Source organism: Poromitra crassiceps (genome assembly GCF_964638095.1).
Source record: "Poromitra crassiceps genome assembly, chromosome: 18".
NCBI lineage: Eukaryota > Metazoa > Chordata > Actinopteri > Beryciformes > Melamphaidae > Poromitra > Poromitra crassiceps.
In genome coordinates, this window is record NC_139636.1 from 6,095,754 (window position 1) to 6,117,492 (window position 21,739).

Genomic DNA, 21,739 nt, shown 5'->3' on the forward strand with positions numbered 1-21,739 from the left:
TCCTTTAGTCGGTGATGATGTTTCATCTCACAGCAAAAGAAAAAAAAAATCTCCATGTGGGAAAAGATGACAGTGGTGTGGTCGTGCATAATGGGAAACTGTCATAAACATGAGTGCATCGCTAACATACTGTATATTCAACAAGATCATACTTATTGCAAAGCAGGCAAGTGAAAGTGGGAGAGAGCTTTCCCACCTGGGTCTGGCCCCTGCAGTCTTACTCAGTTCTTAGTCATCTTAGTGGTCTAATATGGTCGGGGCGTTTTGATCCACTTGACCCCGTGATATAGGAACATCTGTTCTGAGCGTAACCAATAGCCACCACTCCCAGCTCCAACCCATAGACTGGTCCCATTTGCCCAGTTCTGTGCCTGTGCTTCCCCTCCTGAGGTGAAGAATGTGTTTGTGTGGGTGGTGGTGGTGGTGGTGGTGGTGGTGGTTGTGGGGGGGAGCTTCCCAATTGATGATTCCCAAATAATGTTGTTCTCTATCCCCCTTTCTATTCCTCCTCTTTTCTCCACCCTCCTCCGGCACTCCTCCCCGAGCCTCTCGGTACTCCTCCTTACACATGATTCTTGTTTGTTGAGAGTTTGTCAGTAGTCTGGGATCCATACAGACCTGTAGCTTAGCACTCCAGCAGATCCGACCCTCTGTGTGGAAATTGCATCTGACGGTAGAAGATATAGGAGGTGGATGTAGGTGCACTGCAACTTGGGACTCCTCTGTCTTAGAAGCCTAGATCGCCTCCACGGTCCAGACGTGCCGGACACAGTGATGCTTCTGACATTCTTCTAACTCCTGAAGGATATCTTTCTCCAGCTGCCCTTTTGGGCCTATCAAGGCGTATATGATTGATGGTTCGAAGTTAGTAGCAAGACCACTCTAACCGCCTCCAGATGTGTGAGAGCGCAATCTGACTGATTATTTACAGAAAGGCCAATGAACATAGGCCGGGTCCTCACACTATAGCTCTTACTCTTTGCTCCTTCGCCGATGCCCAAGTTAATCGGGCCAGAGGCACAGAAGCTCAGGTTAATCTCTTGAGCACAGAGTCGCAACTCGTCTCTTCCAAGAACTGCTAGGATGTCCACAACTGATCAAGTGGAGCGGGCCACCATGGCGAAAGGCTTCTACATATCCAAGGCTCTCGCCATCATCGCTGTCATCGTGACCGCATCAGCCATCGCCAGCTTCATCATAACGGTGATCGTGTACGAGACCCAGATCGCCAAGTTGAAGCCGACGTCCAGTCCGACCATCACGACGACGAAACCCCCCACAGTACGCCCACCCAAAATGAGGCTGCCGGGAGACCTGGTGCCCGACAGGTACGAGCTCTACCTGTGGCCTCGCTTCTACACCCGCATCATCGAGGACCCAAACCCCAACATCACCAGCCCCAACCAGACGATGGTCTTCACGGGGAACTCCACGGTTCACTTCCACTGCGTCCGAAGTACCAAGACCGTCTTCCTCCACAGCAATAAGGAGCTGGAATTGCCAGTGGTGAAGGTGACGAACAGAGACACAAACAAGGAGGTGCCTGTTACCGACATGAAGCTCCACAAGGATGCAAGCGACTTCCTCGAGATCAAGATGGATGAGGTGTTGGTGAAAGGAGGGAATTATAGTCTGTTTGTGGCTTTTGAGGGGAAAATGGAGAACGTTAGTGGGTATGGACTGTATGTACGCAAATACAACGAAAGTGTCCCAGGTAATGGAAGTAAAGCAGAGAGGTAAGTCAAGAAAAATGACATGCATAACCTGAAAGGTACAGTTCACCCAAAAATGAAAATTCGGTCATCATCTACTCCACCAGTCACCATTGACTTCAGTTGTACTGGTTACTGTTCTCTGGAGTTGTGCTGGCAACCCCCCTGTGTGTTATATGGACAGACTTCACTTGTATTTCAACTGGCATGAGGGGGGGAGGAGATGATGACAGAAATTTCATTTTTGGGTGAACTGTTCCTTTAAAGCTTTAAGGTGTGTGTGTGTGTGTGTGTGTGTGTGTGTGTGTGTGTGTGTGGGGGGGGGGGTATAATGCATGATTTATAGTTAAACACGCTACTTACAGATCTGACTCGTGCAAATAAGAAACAGTAGCATAAACTAAAATACTAAATTTAAAATATGTATGAAAAAAACCATGAAACGATCTACTATAAAAGAGGCAGTCTGTTGGAACACAAGAAAGTAGCCAAAGTACACGATATTCATCATGAGAAAGCTCATGAGCTGTGAATCAGACAGGGTTCCCACGGGTCCTGGAGATCCTTGAAAGTTTGTGAATATGAGAAAGAAAATTAAGGCCTTGAAAGTTTTAGAAAATAGATATAAAAAGACATGTGTAACTGAAATTGCTTGAATTTATATATTTTGAAATAGCTTGAATTTATATATTTTGTACATGAATAAACATTTAAGTTCTTTTGATATATATCATTTATTTTTTGTAGTGCACTGGGCCTCTGGGCACTGGGCCAAGTGTTTTTTCTTTAAGGTTTTAGATTTCTTTTTGCACCATATGATATCAAACATAAAGTAGATAAAAAGAAGAGGCAATATTTACACTGCACAGCCACTTGGATAAATACACACAATGTACAATATATAAATTAATTTACAATTCAATTGTAATCCTTGCTAGTAGCTAATCCCAATTTTGATTGAATGTAACTGTAATCTTGAATACATATTTTCTCATTACAGTTTCCTTTTTTTGCATTACCATCACGGCACCCTGAATACAGTAACCAGATTACATGTAATCAGTTACTTCCCAAGCCTGCTTAAGGTTATGAATATCACCCCGGTTTTATGAATAATAAGAGTGAGGTAATTCACTATGGGACCAGACCCACCTGGGCCCTAGACAGAAGCACTATGTTTTCTACACCAAATCCCTGTATTTGGGGTCGGAGAAATACATTTCTCCCTCCGCCGCTAGGGGCAGTGCCCCGCCTTTATAAAGGGCAGCGGAGTGAGCTGGCGTCAATCTTGATGAGCATTCTTCTCTGACACCCTGACAAGAAGGTTGTCTGGTGAGTTAGCTCACTCTTATTCATAACCTTATTAAAGGAGAATTCCGTTTTTGTATAACCTGGATCTTATTTCCAGCTTAAAATATGATTTTTAATTCACCCTGATAACTTCGGTTTGATAAACAAGCGTGGAAACGTTAATCTGTTTTGACATGCGAGCTGAAAACAAGGAATTTGGGGCATGTGAAATGATAATATTTATGTCCTGTATATCTTATTTTCCGACACTCAGCGGCTCATATCCTTATTGTATCATACAGACAACGAGGAAATTAACGATGTATTACCATGGCGCAGTGTGTTCATCCTGGCTCTGCTGTCTAGCAGCTCCTGATTCCCCCCAGCTCCTCAGATTGCAATCCATGACGTTATTCCGGATCGGCTCAAATAAATATGTGGTGCAGCCATCGAATTCAAATGAATCGTCCATAATCTTGAAGTCAAATATCTGCTAGGCTAGGCTAGGTTAGCTACAAAACAAACTGAGTCAACTATGACCTGCCCCAGATGTGATTCTCTTCTTCTTCTGTGCTTCAAGCAGCAGTGATCAAGCACATCTGGGGCAGGTCATAGTTGACCTGCTAGTTTTGTTGTGTAGGTGAGATTAGCCTAGCCTAGCCTAGCCTAGCAGATATATCTGATTTCAAGATGATCGACGATTCATTTGAATCGAACCCGGGGTCTGTCATTTACAAGCGCAACACGTTAACCATCAGACCAAAGGGACAATCCCATTGGCCAAGGACCAATGTGCTCGCTTACACATCAAGACACTGGATCGCTACACTGCCTCCCCTGCCCTGTGGGAAGTGCTTCAGTGTACTCTGCAGCGAACCATCCCCTTCGTGGCGCCCTTCCGCTCCCTCACGCAACCGGAGGGCCAATACGCCTCCGATGACCGCACGACCATCCCAACATCCCACTTCTGACAACAAATGTAACGGCACAGGCGAGGCTGGTATCGAACACGGGATCTGTCAGTTAACAAGCGAAACACGTTAACCAACCAAAGGGACAATGCGGTTTGCCCTTATTGTATGTAATATACGTCATACTTAGGTATGACGTATATTATGTTGTGTATAATGCCACTGCAATGAGAATATCTACAAGTAGCCTAAATGTCTTTATCTGAATTCACAGATTCCTTGTTGGCAGCCAATTGCAGCCCATAGGTGCCAGGAGGGTATTTCCTTGTTTTGATGAACCAGCGATGAAGGCGGTGTTTAATGTGACCGTCATCCATAGGCGAGGCACTACAGCACTGGGAAATTCAGAGCAGTCAGGTGAAAAAATAAAATGCAAACAAAATGTATTGTACAATGTGGCCCATCCTCTCAGTTTTACACATTTTGCAGTGTCACACTAAATGAATAAATAATTAAATAAATAAGTTAACAAATAAATAAATAAATAAATAAATAATGAAGGTTCATTGCAGAAACAGTTAAATGCCATTCTTAAAATGAATAAACAACACCTGTTTGATACTCCCTGGTACATGTATGCACATTAAAAAAATAACCGTATTACATTGTGACCCTGACATTATTTGTATTATCGATAATTAAAACATTTTCATCTGATAATTTTCACATAAATCAGGGGGAGGGATAGGGAGGGGAATGTGCACCGCACTAGTAATTGTAATATCACTGATATTACAATGACAAGATTTGCTTTATTTCTGATAATATATCAGAGATAAAGCAACCCTTCCCTTGTCCTGGGCTGTCCTCTCTCTCCACCCCTTTTAGAGTCCAACATTATAGACGAGGAATGGACGTTCACCCGTTTCCATAGGACAAAGAAGATGTCAACGTACCTGCTCGCCTTCGCCGTGTCCGAGTTCAAATCTGTCCCCTCCAAACACAAGCGAGTGAAGATTTCAGTAAGTACACTGCAGATTAATTGCTGCTTTACTGAAAGCAATGAGTTTATTTTTCTTCTCCAAACAGGAAATTGAACAAAGTTAATTGGCTGAATTACTTAATTGGCTGAATTACAGTATTATATATACATATTTCCTGGAACTGTTCCATTAATCTCAATGGATCTCATCTTTATCTGCCTTTGTGTTTTGTATACAGATATATGCTCGTCCTGAAGCCATTGAGGCAGGCCAGGCTGAGTATGCAGCCAATATCACTGGAAAGATGCTCAAGTACTTTGAGGATTATTTTAATATTGAGTTCCCTCAGAAAAAGCTGGGTATGACACTGGATCCTATGATTGGATGGATGGACACATGAATGGATGAAAGACAAATGAATGGAGGAATGGATGATGCAATAGGAGTTAAAGGTGATGCCAGTGATGTCATTTGTGCATGAATGACATCACTGGCATCGACTTCAACTCAAATCAACTCTCAACTAGAATAAACATGTCCTAACAAAAAATCTATTGTGCTTGCTGTCCTACTCAAACCTCTTATTTTTTCCATTTATCATCCATTTATTAATTCTCTGCTTGTTGTTCGTGACTAAATTTTTTACTTATTTTATGCCAAAATGTCTATGGAATTTGATTCATAGCTTCTGAAATATGTAGCCAATGAATTCATGTCACACCGGAAATATGCGATTGACCGGGGGGATTGGTGTCCGAAATCAGCTAATTAACTAGCTTAACGTTACCTAGCTAGCGATAGGCTAATAGGGCTAGACGGAATGGAAGGCCAGCTAGTCTAACTAGCTGACTATTCTCTGTATGTTAGCAGCAGCAGGATTTAGGTTTCTCCTCTCTATACCTCTTGTCTTTTTCACTGGGCTTCAGTCAAACTGAGGTTCTTTGGCTCCACCCATTAAGGTTTAACTCAACCAATGAGATGACTTCTGTCTCCAGAGCTGCTCTACCTCAAAGAAATGATTGTAATGTGTGATGTAATGTAATTTCCCTATGCTTGTTTACCCACATACCTGTGCGATTCCTCCAGACCAAATAGGAATACCAGACATTTGGGCAGCGATGGAAAACTGGGGACTGGTCGTGTACCCGGAGTCGGCCCTGCTCTACGAAGATGGAGTGTCCCAAACAATAGAAAAGGAATGGAACGCCCTTCTCATTGCACATGAACTGGCGCATCAGGTCAGAGAGTAGAACTTGTCTTGCATGTTAGTAGTAATAATAATAATAATAAATAATGGTGATTTTTCTTTATTTAGTTTGCGCTAAACAACTTTTTATTTTTTGATAAGTTGTTTGTTAGCATTTAGCTGCTAGCCCAGCCCAGGCAGACAGGATTGGGGATTCAACCACCGCAGTAAACGCACACCTGAACAGACATCTATGTACCTGCTCTTGAATCCTCAATCCTGTAGTGTAAAGCCACAGTACCTTCCTTTGGTGAGTCAGCCCATTGAGATATATGGGTGTCCCCCCCCCCCCCCCCCCCCACCATCTAGTCTTGTGCACCAGCCGTAGTAACTTTTTGTGGGCGTTCCCACACAGATGACTGTATATATTCCTCCTGTTGTCCCGGTCATTGCTCCACTCCCTCTGCTGATCTGGGAAGAGCCGTGGACTAGCACATGCTTCCTCAGATATATGTGCAGTCGTCAGCCGCCACTTTTCACATGACAGCGACGAGTTAGACCGGCAGGACGTAGCACGTTGGGGGATCACGCAGTTCTCCCCAGTTCCCCTCCCACTAGTAGTGCAGCGACCAGGACTCATACCCCACCGGCTTGCCACCCGCAGACACGGCCAATTGTGTCTGTAAGAACGTCTGACCAAGCCGGAAGTACCACTGCCGGGAATTGAACCCGGGTCTCCGCCCCACAGTGGTAGTGCTTCTACCTCTACACTACCTAGACGCCCCAGTTAGCACTAAACAACTCAAATACAGTAGATCAATTAGATCAGTGACCAGTTATATCACTTAACCATGAATATTATTGATCAAATTAATTCTAATAGCATGTAAAAAAAAAATTGGGAAAGGGGATTGTGTAATGGCAAAAAATGCTTGTTGTTTGAAACAATTAATCAGTCGCTCGTTGAAATGAACAAAGGAGGATTTATTTCCAAGTAATGGTCTGTCTGTATACAGAGAGTCACACTCGATTGGAAGTTTCAGAAGCAGTGCCGCAAAAGCTAACTCATATCTATATCTTATAACGAGGAGTGGCTGGCCCGCACCCTCCGGAGACTGCTGTAAAGTTCCATCACCTCACCAGGAGGACTCAACTCTCACTCCGGTCAAGCAGACCTGGACGTTATCTCCCTCACATGCCTGAAGGCCTTTGAAGCTCAGCAAGCAGAGATGACTCATCCTAATAATGTTTTTTAATGATGTTTTGGAACCACAGCACATCTCCGATGGGGAAAGCCACTCACCAACACTGAACACAGACAACAATGATCAACAATCAATCGATCGATCAATCAATCAATAATTTTCACTCACAATTGTCAGTCTAACCACTAGACAGGCTGCCCTGCCACCTCTCTGTTGATGTGTTCTTCTCTCGTGTCCCGGCAGTGGTTTGGGAATCTGGTGACAATGAGCTGGTGGAACCAAGTTTGGCTGAACGAGGGCTTTGCCACCTACATGTCCTACTTGGCAATGGATCACGTTGAGCCGACCTGGCGAGCAGTAAGAACAGATATATATATTACATGCTCACTTCAACCACAAGTCTTTTATTTCTAGAGGTGTGGACTCGAGTCACATGACTTGGACTCAAATCACAGTTTGAATTGGTTGAGAACTTGATCGAAGAAGAGTCTTAAGAAGAGTTAAGAGACTTAACCGAACCCATTTATCTCTAGGGGACTATTCACACCAAATCAGAAATAAAATCTGCACCATGAATTTTGATTTGGTGTGAATAGTCCCATAAGGATATTCTGGGTTTTTTAATTGTCATGTGATTTATTGGCACAGATTATTCGTCTTTTTTAACTGACACCACACAAAAAATAAAAATTGATCAAAATCAATGTTGTTGCTAAAAATTGACATACCGCAGAATATGATAACCCCCCCATCGAATTTGCATTTATTGTATGGAAAATAATTTGTTTTTTGTGTGTTTTACACTGTCAAAAAACAGTTGCATTATGTAAACAAAGGGGCATTTAACATTTTTATTTTTATTTTATTTTTTAATCTCTGATCAGGACAAAAGTTGGTTACAAGATTTAGCCCCAAAAAACTGGAACGAAATGGGGGGAAACTCAATCTTGTTGCCATGCACAATGTTGCCACAAAACGAATTCCACGCACCCCAGACCCAAGGCATCCCCAGTCCTTTGTATCGAGATTAAAATCAGATATTCACGTTTGTTTGTAACTTTTGGTTCATTTCTGGCTGATTAAAAACGATTTTGTGTGAGTCCTGAAAATCTCCACGCTGCCCCTTCACATGAACGCGCAAAACAGAGGGTTATTAAGGGCTGTGGTAGGGCCAATAAGGGGTGTATTGGGATTGGGCCCTTGTCAACTTGTCACTATTTGTTTTCCTCAGAAAGAAATGTATCTTGTGAGAGACCGACATGATCTGTTAAATATGGAAATGGAACCGGAAATGTGGAATGAAAATGGGACCTTGTTTGAACCAATGAGTTCCCGGCTGAATGCCACCGAGACGGCTGATGAGATCGGCCAGAAGTTTGATGCCATAACCTATTCAAAGGTACACACACACACACACACACACACACACACACACACACACACACACACACACACACACACACACACACACACACACACACACACACACACACACACACACACACACACACACACACACACACACACACAGAGTCAACATAGTATGAATACTAACATGCACATGTATGTGGTCTTCCTCCTGTAGGGGGCAGCTGTGCTGAGAATGCTGGCAGATTGCCTGACTGACAGGGTTTTCCAAGCTGGGCTCAAAGTAAGAAGTGACTGCTTGTGGTCGGTGTGCGCATCATCTAAACAGACTGGAACTGTGCAGTGAACTGGCAATCCTATTTTCTTTTTACTTGAGCAGTGCCAGCAAAGAAAATAGGACCCTTAACCTCGCCCAAGTAGGCCAGAAATGGGTCCCAGAGAGTTGAGAATTTCCCAAGTGAATTGGTCCTCAGGAACCGGAGTCTCTCCATACTGTACATATAACTGATACCATGTCCGTCAGCCACAGCTGAAAGAGGGGTGGAGAGGGTGTCTGTGGTGAGACAGAACGGTAGATCTTATGCGACCTATACGTGGAATAATGAAGACGATGAGTGACTCTAAATTGGATCAACTGGTGTCTGATGTTAATTGAGCAGAGTTGGACGACAGACTCCTCCTGTCCCATATAATTTCAGACAAATCAATACCAAGTTCTTCCTGCCACGCCTCTCTAATCCTCTCAGTGGGGGCCCTGATGCGACCATCAAACAGACACACAAATCTGTAAATAAGACACCTGGAGTGAGGGGGGCTTAACAAAACATAAAAAAGCCTGTTCATTTGGGAGAACTTCAAAGTCACGAACCTTGGATCGAACATAATCTCTAACTTGTAGGTATCTGAGCCAGTGTGTTGGGCAACTCAAATTTCCTCCTCAGAAGATCAAAGGACCATCTATGTAAAGGTCTCTGATGGAAACCAGACCCTTCTCACTCCAGGCATGGTAGTTTCTGTCTGACCATGAAGGTAAAAAAGAATGATTGAAACAAATTGGTGTGTGGACAGAAACATCTGGTAGACTCAAAACACTCACAACTTGGTTTAGAGTTTTTCATAACAAAACTAAAATTTTGTAAAGTCCCAGGCTGCTCTAGTTTAGAAAATAATATAGCTGGCAGAGAAGAGTTTGCAATAGGGCCAGCCTCCAAGGGGGCCCCTGAAAATTAGATTGTCAGGGGTTCCTTGCTTGCCACCAAAACATTAAAGCCCTAACATTAGCAGCCCAATAGTAGTGCCTAGTGGGTGCTGGATCAAATGTACCTTGACATGTAAAAGAAGTAGGATCTGATTATTTATTGACATTGTGTTTACTATTGACCTCTCTCTCTCTCTCTCTCTCTCTCTCTCTCTCTCTCTCTCTGTCTGTCTCTCTCTCTCCCCCCCCCCTCTCTCTGTCTCTCTCTCTCTCTCTCTCTCTCTCTCTCTCTCTCTCTCTCTCTCCCTCTCTCTCTATGTGTATTTAGATGTATCTCAATGCCTTCCAGTATGGGAACACTGAGCAGAAGGACCTCTGGGAGTATTTACAAAAGGTAAAACCTTGGCAGCTGGCTCATGAACACAATGTGGATCTTAAAAATTCGATTGGCCTTTTCTGTCTTTCCAAGCTTCAAGCTGCATTCAGACCAAACACGATTTTTGCCAATTCGAACGACAAGATTACATAAAAAGTCAATGCAAATACACGAGCAGATGCCATTTCTCCCCAGGCGGTGCGAATGAAGATAAATGTTGCGGCACAAATGATGCAATATTCAGTCGCCTCAGCCGCTATTCGCTTGAGTTGAAATTTTTCAACTTCAGTGAAGAATTTGCACTGTCAAACACTGTCGATTGTGATTGTCCGCCGTGAATGCACAGTCAGACTTTAAACGTGTCATGCAATAATAACGTCAGTAGTAGTAATGACATTGTCTGAATAAGCATATTTCGATCTGGGTATGGCATTTATGACGAGATGTTAATTGGCATTGGTGCCGTGTTTACAGGCAGTGGATGAGGATGGTGCTAAAATCGACGTTGCCACCATGATGAACACGTGGACCAATCAGATCGGCTATCCTCTCATCACCATCAACACCACCAGTGGAGACATCGACCAGAGGCACTTCCTGGTCAACCAGACATCAGCATCTGAGTACGTCATGAATGGCCAACAGACTATGACCCAAAAAAAAAGTGTTTTAGTGAAATGTCAGTGTGACATGAGAAAGAAACGGAGCCAAAAAACAATACAGATGTTATGATTTTACGCTCATAATCACTTCATTGAGAACATCATGCACCAATCGCACCTGGTAGTCTGCATAAGGCCCCGTGTACACCGTCTGTGGAGTGAGTGTATTGTTGGTGTAATGGTCCTTTAAACATACAAGTGGAGTGAGTGTATTGTTTGTGTAATGGTCCTTTAAACATACAAGTGGAGTGAGTGTATTGTTGGTGTAATGGTCCTTTAAACATACAAGTGGAGTGAGTGTATTGTTGGTGTAATGGTCCTTTAAACATACAAGTGGAGTGAGTGTATTGTTGGTGTAATGGTCCTTTAAACATACTGCTGACGTCTGGGCTGAATGACGTTACTTGCCTAGCTGTCAGTTGCTTGTCCAAAAATAAAGTGGCTCACGTTAAGAGCAGTTATAGAAGAACCGTCCTTGTTGTCTGATGCTTAATAGTCATATCCCTGACATAACACCGTCTTGAGTGCAAATGCGTACTACGCATAGGGATACATATTTTACCCTAGCTATTCAATCATGTTAGTAGCCTATCTGTCATGTCCAAACCAAGATTAGTTTAAAGTTGAAATGTCCCATATCATGCTATCTTTAACTGTATACTGTTAAAAATGAAATATGTCTCATGGGTCTTTAAAAGAAGGTTATGAATTCTGTTGCAAAAATAAAAAATAAAATAAAATAAAATCCAGCCTCTCTGGAACTTCTCTATGACCCCCGTTCAGACAAAATTGAAATGTTTGAGATTCCCTGGTTTAATCCATAGTTCTCTCTCCTTTCAACAACATGTTTTCTTACATAGCCAGACATTTCTTTCCTCACCTTATTGTCATGACAAGAAAGTATCCTAGGCTGAAGTTGAATGGTCTTTTCCTGGATCGTTTGCACCCTTCCCAGACATGGCTCTGACTTTTCTGTTGACTTTCTTCTGTGTCTTTTTTTCCTCTTCTATTTAGTCTTTTATGGCACGTCCCAATCAAAGTCATGTCAAAGAGATCTGAAGCCTCTCTGGTCACATTGGACAATTCCACAGGTAACACAATATACTAAATGATTTGTGTTAATAAATTAAATAATCACCACAAAGAACATTTTCAGATTTGAGGACCATCAATTGTGATATTAAGTTATCACCAGTCCATACACCATTTATCTTTGTTTTAGTATACTGGACCAGTGATTTGCAAGTTACCTGTCAACCCATGTACAGTAAGCTCGTATTGTGTCTTTTGAATAGATCAGAAGGAAGTATTTATTGCCAAGGCTGGAGAGTGGGTTCTGGCCAACGTCAATGCTACCGGATACTACAGGGTCAACTACGACCCAGAGAACTGGAGGAGCCTCTTCACTCAAATGGAGACGAACCCAAACGTAAGTATTGAGCCCAAGTTATGAGTGACTCTGCCTCTAGACCTCTAATCCGACCTCCATAGGCATTTTTCATTTTGACCCAATAAAAAAAGGGGACAATTTATTTATTTATTTATTTATTTATTTATTTATTTATTTATTTATTTATTTATTTATTTATTTATTTATTTATTTATTTATGTGTCTGTCACATTTTCTGTTTTTGTATGGAGATTTATTTGGTTGGTTTCACAGCGATAGATTAAGTCATTTCCTTGATGAACATGAGTTTTCAATGGCAGAGTTTTTGCTAAGATAAATGTATAGTGTCAAATTACTCTGACTGTTGAGTTGAATTCCTACTATGGTGACTTTGACTCTGAGGGGGGGCAGGTGTGATTTTCACTTTCAGTAGAGAGAACTCATCAATCCTCAATTTATAGATGGATTATGCCCCCCTGTTGCTCCACCACCGGTTTTGTATACGTTTGGATTCGCTGGACTTTGGATTTTTGATTGATTGATTATGCTTCTGATAGGACATACGTGACCGCTAGACAAGAGTCAGATGTATTTCGAGGCTGTAGTTGTTTTTCCTTCGATATTAGTAAACTGAAGTTGGAGCTTTGACATTCATCTTGTTCCTGTTTGCAGCTCATTCCAGTCAACAACAGAGGGCAGCTTATTGACGATGCCTTTGCTCTGGCAAGGTAATCTCTTGTCCTTTGCTCCTAACCTTTTTCAGTTAACCTTTGACCTAATGTTCATTTCATAAATGCATTTATTGAACACTTCCTGGCCTGCGTTTTTAGTATCCATGGCTTCAGGGAATCAACCCCACATTCCTTACAGCAGGGGTTCCCAACCTTTTTTGGCTTGTGACCCCACTTTGATGTGACAAAAATCTACAAATTTCGGTACATCGGTAATCATCAATGATATCCACAGTGACATCATCAGTGACATAATGTCACTTTCTTCCTCCGAATTCTGACTTTAATCTGAGAAATTCTGACATTAATCTCAGAATTCTGACTTTCCCCCCTCAAAATTCTGACATTAAACTCACAATTCTGACTTTGTTTTTCTCAGCGCCAAACTTGTTAACCTGACACTGGCACTGAATTCTACCCGGTTTCTTCGTAATGAGACGGCGAACGTTCCTTGGGAGTCGGCAATGAAGCACCTCGGCGACTTCATCCACAAGTTTGACCGCTCCGAGGTCTGGGGACCCATGCAGGCATGTGATGAACAGTGTTGGTGTTACAATAACATATATATATATGTATATATATATATATATATATATACTATATATATATATATATATATATATATATATATATATATATATATATATATATATATATATATATATATTATACGACCTATAATGACAGGTCAGGCCTCAACTCTGGGTTGGTGGGGGGCACATCTCTCCTGCTGAGCAATTCATACATACAAGTCATACAGACACAATACACACATTTTAAAACTTTAGGGTGTCTTTAAGTTTAGTACCCAGAATCTTGATGAACAGTGAAAAAGGTGTGAATCTGTTTCTTCCTGCAGGCGTACCTACGGGAGCAGGTTAGAGGGTTGTACGGCTTCTTCAGGAACTACACAGACAACTCAACAGTCCCATCTGACCACTCACAACAGTAAGGGGAACTTTATTGTTCCCGGAGGGGAAATTGGGTGACCCTTTATTTTACAGGTACCCTAGTTAACTATTTGTAATTACACATGAACACCAAATGTAATTACACAGTAATTAATAGTTATAAATGACCTTCATATGTAGTTACATTGTAACGGACCTGTGAAATGGAGTGAGTCTGTTCAACTGTAGTTCATATGTAGTTATATTGTAACGGACCTGTAAAATGGAGTGAGTCTGTTCAACTGTAGTTCATATGTAGTTACATAGTACCGGACCCCTAAAGTGGAGTGAGTCTATTCAACTGTAGTTCATATGTAGTTACATGGTACCGGACCTGTAAAGTGGAGTGAGTCTATTCAACTGTAGTTCATATGTAGTTACATGGTACCGGACCCTACCAAACTATTGGTAATTACTGTGTAATTACATTTGGCTATTTGTGTAATTACAATAAATAGTTCCTGTAACTAGGGTACCTGTAAAATAAAGGGTTACCGGAAATTGCATCATCACAGTAGCAAAGAATAGGAAAAGAGATAGCAGTACAATGGATACATTGATTGAAGATGAAATGTAGAGCAGAGTGGCTAGTTTGTCAAGATCCTTGGGTCTGACTGCCATATAAAGCTGTGTATCATCTGCATAACGATGCAGCCAAAGAGTACTGCAAGGTTCTTTAAGTAATCTATGGCTATTATTTACCTGTGTTGATGACCAGTAGGAATCGCATCAACATCATCAGGTCTCTAGCACAGTTTACGGTGGCCTGTAACTGACACAAACAATAGTCACATTGTTATAATAGAGAGGCATAAGCTAGCTAATTAGAGCAGAGATTCAACAGAAATGTCTAGCGTCAGGCTATCCAAATTCAGACAAAAAAAATCACAATCATGTACCAATATATTTCATGCTCTAGTGTTTTCACTGAAGTTTCTCATGAATTGACAATCCTCCATCTGTCTTCAGATATCTTTTTTTTTTTTTTAATATAGCTTTTACCTTAACGTGTAAGTGATTTTATCCACTCCCTGTAAATGGATGATAACACACCTATTCTTCAGATTAAGAATATGCATCCAATTTCGGACACTTTTGTCTGTGTCGTTATATTCATATACTCAATATAGGGATAATTGGGAATGTCTTGAAATGAGCATATCACCACCAAAGTTACGGATTATTGAACACCTGCTTAAACCTTCATTATGTAATCTATCAGTCCCGTACCTTTATATAATATGAAATTGTGATTCATCCCAAGGGTCAACCAGATGAATGCCATAAAGTTAGCATGTACTACGGGGCTCCCAGAATGCCATGCGATGGCTACGAGGCAGTTTCACAACTGGATGCGGAATGACACCAACAGCAGGTATGGACACTACTGGAGAAGCATGTATCATTTATCATTTGAATATGAACACTACATGTATTTGCTCCTGAGTAAACTGGACATAATGGGCGTGGCTGTGGCTCAGGAAGTAGAGCGGGTCATCCACTGATCAGAAGGTCGGTGGCTCGATCCCCGGCTCCTCCAGTCCGCATGTCCGAGGTGTCCTTTGGCGAAGACACTGAACCACAAATTGCTCCGGACGGCTGTACCAGATTATTACGAGACAGCAAAGTTGTCATCTGAACAGAGCAGCGATGTGAGGACTTTAGCCATCCTGGAATGTGTTTCTGTTGAATTCGAAGTTCTTCAAACAGTTACCTCTCGCTGCCATTTGGAGCCGCCAATGTACAAAGTTGCCTAGTGCAGCTTTAAGTAGCTTTAAGACATTGTGACAATTCATAAGATGTGGTGTGTATCCTATGTGTGCATGTGCCTTCAACATATAGAAATACTGTATGTGGTGTATCCATGCATTCCGTCTGCACGTGGACTTATGGTGCAAACACACTGGAAATGAGGCAAAAGCGAGGCGAAGCATCTGGAAGCGCAGGCAGTTACATTTCGCCATCCTCGTTAACAGACTCAGTTACATTTCGCCGTCCTCGTTAACAGACTCAGTTACAATTCGCCGTCCTCGTTAACAGACTCAGTTACATTTCGCCGTCCTCGTTAACAGACTCAGTTACATTTCGCCGTCCTCGTTAACAGACTAGATGGGTCACACTGGCGGCTCGCACCCTGCAGCAAGAGTTTCCACGTCTGGTCTATTTTTGGCACGAGCCTCGAGCGGCGCGCGCGCGTAGCCGGGCATGAAGTCAGTACAAGTTGTGACCGGTGTGGAGCAAAACAGAGCGCTTCTGGTGTGAATGGCCAGGCTTTGTGAATCCAGTGAGTTTGCGCCATTACAATATCTACAGTGTATGTTTGCATGTGTTCTATATGGGACCCTCTAAGTGTCTGTGTGTGTGTGTGTGTTTCTCTCAGCATCCATATTATCCATGTCGACTTGCGGCCTATCATCTACTGCCAGGCCGTCGCCGCCGGTGGGGAGAAAGAGTGGGAGTTTGTCTGGAAGATGTATCAGACCTATAAAGACCATCCAGACCATAGTACATACAACAACCCCTTCACCAGAGAGAGACTGTTCCTCCTCCAGGCCCTCACCTGCACAAAGAAAATCTGGCTGCTCAACAGGTGAAGCAAATCAACTGACTTGAAAAGTCCTTGAATTTGATGTTTAAGACGGTGTGGCGACGCTGTAGGATTGTACTACTGTACAAGACACCATCGCTAACATCGACACCGCAGCCACCATAGAGACACTGCGGAGCGCGTCATCATTCAGAAACCACGCCCAAAACGGGGGGAAACACAAACTCCCCCCAATCCTGGCGTTCTCCTACGTCGCGTGCATGGTCGGGGGTTGCACACAAAGATCATATATACGGAAGATGAACACTCCAACTTACTTCATTGACGGCAACATCCACATTTTTCTTCTCGCCAATTCTCAATGGCTTCCTTGTTTTCCTCGGGAGTACGAAAAAACTTTAACTATCGATTTTTTACATTTGCTGTCTGCGCAGCCCACCACACAACAGCTTTTAGCTATGTTTAATTCAAGGAAAATGACGCCGGTGTGTGGAAGTGAATGGAGAGCTTTCGCCTGTGTTGGGCGTGGCCTATTTCATGCAGTGTCTCTATCGAACCACTATCAAACGGCAGGATTCTTGACATTCACATCATCTTTATAACATGCTGATCACACATGGTCGGCATTAACCTTTAGACCCGGAACAGACCCAAGCCAAAACATTTAATCCTACAGTAAACTATTACTAACTTTGGCCATGTTCACATTACAGGCAAATCCGATTTGCTGCTAAAGTCATTAATCATCATTATCTTGATTGGTTTCCCAAATCTGATTCGGGGGGGTGTCCGCACTGCCACAAATCTGATTTGGCAAGTGTTCAAGTCGGATCTGTGTGTCCAGATACAGCGAGCCTATCTGCATGGGTTGCTATGGTAACGACATAGGCATCAGTAAACAACTAGCTCTGAAGGTGCTTTCCCACGCAGAAGCACGAGAAATTACCATCATCTCTCGCCATCCAAACAATCGCGCTCCTGCAAAAAGACACTCTCAAATCTGATCTGGGTGATCAGCGCCTCCACACTGAAGTCACATCAGTCGAAAGCAGATTGGAAACTACCTCCATATGTGGTTTGGGACAAGTGACACAAATCAGACTTGGAGCGTCCAGACTCATAAAACCAATCTGGATAGAATCATTAATAGGTCATTAAAGTTCACAAATCGGATTTGGCCTCCTAGTCTGAACATGGCCTTTGTATTCCCCATTCGACCTGATGAGTAACGATATCAATGTTGTTTTTCCGATCAGTCTCCGTAGCAGCTATAGCTTTCACTACAGACTTGCCCATAACATGAATTCCACCCACAGTGTTTTTACTGGCTGAGGACCATTGACCAACTCTGCCTTGCTTATCTTGCAGATGCCTGGAGTACACCTTGATCCCTGACAAGATACTGAAGATGGACATATCCTATGCCATCATGAAGGTGAACGAAAATGCGGCGGGGCAAGCGCTGGCCTGGAACTTTGTCCGAGCGCACTGGACCTACATGAAGGAGGAGTAGGTTGACTTTCTTGTTGTTTAGTGCCTCTTAAATTGGTTTAGCATCCGCATCGAGATTTGACCTCTGAGTCTAACCTTCTTTTTTCAACATCTACAGGTTTTTGAAGATTAATACAACACTAGTATAGCTAGTAGCCACAGTTTCACTCCATTATGTAATCTTAACATCACAAGTATTTTGATGGCACAAAACTGGTAGAGGGCCGTTGTTCTTCCACAGCAAATGGAGATAGGATTCAGAGTTTCTGGAAACAGCAGATGATGGAAGGAGCAAAAGGAAGATGGAAAAATCACTTCCAACGTGTTTATCCTCTGAGATGCTGAGGGGACAAGAAGCAACAGGGATTATGGGAAATGTATATACTTGTGCTTTTGAGAAACACTAGCACTAACAATGTCAAAGTATCACACTTAATTTGACAATGATATGGTTACACATTTTAGGTTAAGTTAAGTTAAGTTAAGTTAAGTTAAGTTATAATTAAGTTAAGTTAAGTTAAGTTAAATTAAGTCGGAAATCGGAAATGTAAGGAAACAGGCTGTTTACTGTAAATTGCTCGCCATTATCCAGTTTGGCTCGTGACACAGCAGTTATCTTCAATCAGAGCACTAAATAAACAGAATATAATATAATAAACAGTGGCTTATTTATTATTAGCTCTCCTCTAATAATCCTTACCATTTGTCGTAGTTTCAATTTACATAACGTATGCCATTTACAATTTACATAACATTTTACATAATGTATGCCATTTGGTGGGTGCCTGAACCGGACATTGACTGTAACGTTACACATTTACAGTATGCGTGGGTCCAGTGGGAGTGGGAGTGAGACCTTTCAATAGACGGTAATGTGGTACTGGTACCTGCGGTGTATGGATTCATTGAAATTAAGTAATTGTCCAGTTCCAGTCATGGAAAACCTGGAAAGACGTGAAATTCAGCTCATTCGCTCAACTTTGGCGAATAATTTGCACTGTCAACTCGAGCTGAACGCACAGTTAAGCACTGAAATCCAATATAAAGAAGTGTGTCCCATTTGTCCATTGTAGTAATCATTTCTGGTGTCACTGCCTCACATTACATAGAAATTCTATTATGGATCCTTGAAAATGTGTGGGAACCCTGAACGCACCTTTTTGCCAGAAGACATACGTAATGCAATCACATTTGGTCAGAAACGTTACACAGACAGTTCGATTTAGTCAAAAAACGTTACAGACAATGCAATTAAAATTGTCAGCAATCGTTATGCAAGATGACATTTTGTCAGAAAATGTTACCCAATGCAATGACCTTTCTTGTATTTTGCCCTGCATTCATGTAACATTCATGCTTTGCTGTTGACATGTTGACATGTTGACACCAGCCATACCTTTGCCTTCCCCTATATAGGATGAAAGTCACCCTGTCCCTTCATTCTGTGGCCGGGAGCCTCTCAACAGACTTTGAACTCGCAGAGGTAATTTATCAACTTTATATTACTCATTACATTAGAATGATATTAATAATATTACTAATATTACTAATGCGCAGTGATATCACGGGAAACTTCCCATCTTTCCAATCACAACGTAGTACCGTGACCGTGATAAGTGGTGGGAGTATATACTGTACTGTAAATATGGAGAAGCAGACAAGGGTGAGTTAAGGGGAAAAGGTAGTTTCTCCAGACAGGAGTCTCCGCCCTAGAAATCAAGCTCGTGAGATTTCTAGTCATTCTTCTTCTTCTGTGGTGTTTTATGGCAGTTGGCATCCTTTATGTTGCATTACCGCCTACTTCTGGATTCATCCATCTACTGTTTCCCTACATCTCTGCTCTATGCTGAAAAACTCAAACTCCCTCCCACGCAGGAGCGGAAGTCTAGTCTCCACTGTTTCCCTACATTCTGTCCTTCTCCGCGCCCACCCACCTACTGTAGGCCCCCTTCTTCTCATTCTTCTTATGGCTTTCCGGCAGACCGGATGCCTTGCGGTACATTGCTGCCTCTCACAGTTAAGGAATATTCTTCCTCTTCTTACACAGACACAATTGTCTGAGTTTGCTTAAGCGCATCCCACAGTATTTCATCCATCTTTGCGTCAGATACATCCGCCTCCAGCAATCTCTTAACAGCCTCCCAGAGCCGTCTATATAGAAGAGTCGTGACATCTCCATTCACTCCAATGGACCAGTTTTTTACTCTCAAGAGTTCCCGGAAGTAAGGTCCTGGATTAAGCAGCACTGTCGAGTTGCAGCAAAAGGGACAGTTTGTGTTGTACTTTGAAAGGGTTTTTGTTTTTTTAGAATCAAATTGTACATTATCAGCTTTATTTTAGCATTCAAAACTAGCACGAGACCCTTTCCTGCCTGTTCATTGGCTAATGAGTCACGCATTTTGGTCCTCCGCTGACGCCACTCTCTCTCTAGGACACTACAGCATCCCAGTGTGGGGGCAGACAAAGAGTTTAATCAAGACAAGACACAAATCTGTTCTGCTTTTTTCCCTTTCTTTTTAACAAACAGCGCTCTAGTCTAAGTCATTATGCTGCAGTAGTGGAACAAGCTATTAACCGTCGGTTCTTATCAATGTATGTACTTTGGCGCAAATGGTGACGTGCGTTTATACGTTGCTCATGTACGTTTTCATAGACCCAGAGCCGCATAATAGAAGAGTTCCGACATCTCCATTCACTCCAATGGACCAGTTTTTTTTCCAGGAAGTAGAAAGTGGAACTCTTGAGTAAAAAAAGCAGCACTGTCGAGTTGCAGCAAAATAGACAGTTTGTGTTGTACTTTGAAAGGGTTTTTCATCCCTTGAATCAAATTGTACCTTATCAGCTTTATTTTAGCATGCAAAAGTAGCGCGAGACCCATTCCTGGCTGTTCATTGGCTAATGAGTCTCACATTTTGGTCCTCCGCTGACGCCACTCTCTTACTAGAGGACACTACATAGACCAAACCAACGGTTCATACGCGTAGACAAATTGAGTGGAGGAGGCCTTTAAATGTGTATAGATACTTATGAAATTTGATACTGAGCTTCTGAAATATGTATGAATTTATGTCACTTAGCTTTCGGTTGGGAACTCTGTTGTATAAAAATACCAGTAAACACTGGAAATTTCACAAGTGGCCGGATAATTCCATTATATATACCAACCTATGATGCTTTAACTTTGTTATGTCCTCTGTTGCCGTTTGTGTGTCCACAGCTGAAGCGTTTCAAGAAGGACATGGGTATTGACAACATGGAAGAGGCCATAGAGGGAGTCCAAAAAAACATCAACTGGATGAAGGAGCACAAACAGACACTACTGGAGTGGTTCCGAAGAGAAACTGCCCATTTAGAATGAACGTTCCCCCCATAGGCCTATCAAGAGTGCCAGTGCTTTGAAGCATTCTTGGGTATTTCAATTGCTTGGGTGAAAATGTTGAAGAAACGCCTCCTCTAGTGAATTCACCTGACCAAACAGAAAGCATCCAGAGGGAATGCCAGGATCCAAAACATAATCCCTCCTCCCAAATGAGAATTCACCACATCACCAAAGAAATCTACCCAACTGAAAGAATGACATCTGAGACTTGTGGATTACAAGGTGAAAGTTATTTATATACTCAATGTATATATATATATATACTTACTTAATGTACATTACGTTATTATGTTTTAAAAAAATACATGTGTTGTGCATTATCTACCGTATAGAAATGATAACTTGTTTTCCTTATAGGG

At 42.3% G+C, this 21,739-nt stretch overlaps 1 protein-coding gene across 1 annotated transcript; it reads left to right on the forward strand.

The window, feature by feature from the left end:
- Positions 1-1,116: 1,116 nt before the first annotated feature.
- Positions 1,117-21,359, forward strand: LOC310792484 (aminopeptidase N-like; the record flags this gene model as incomplete). Its single annotated transcript, XM_083654166.1, has 20 exons — positions 1,117-1,736; positions 4,188-4,330; positions 4,802-4,935; positions 5,135-5,255; positions 5,983-6,134; positions 7,531-7,644; positions 8,519-8,686; positions 8,873-8,938; positions 10,182-10,247; positions 10,704-10,852; positions 11,906-11,982; positions 12,187-12,320; positions 12,954-13,009; positions 13,392-13,539; positions 13,872-13,960; positions 15,227-15,337; positions 16,343-16,552; positions 17,879-18,019; positions 19,418-19,484; positions 21,219-21,359. 20 exons carry the CDS (start codon positions 1,117-1,119, stop codon positions 21,357-21,359), a joined length of 2,907 nt encoding a protein of 968 aa, XP_083510292.1.
- Positions 21,360-21,739: the final 380 nt, after the last annotated feature.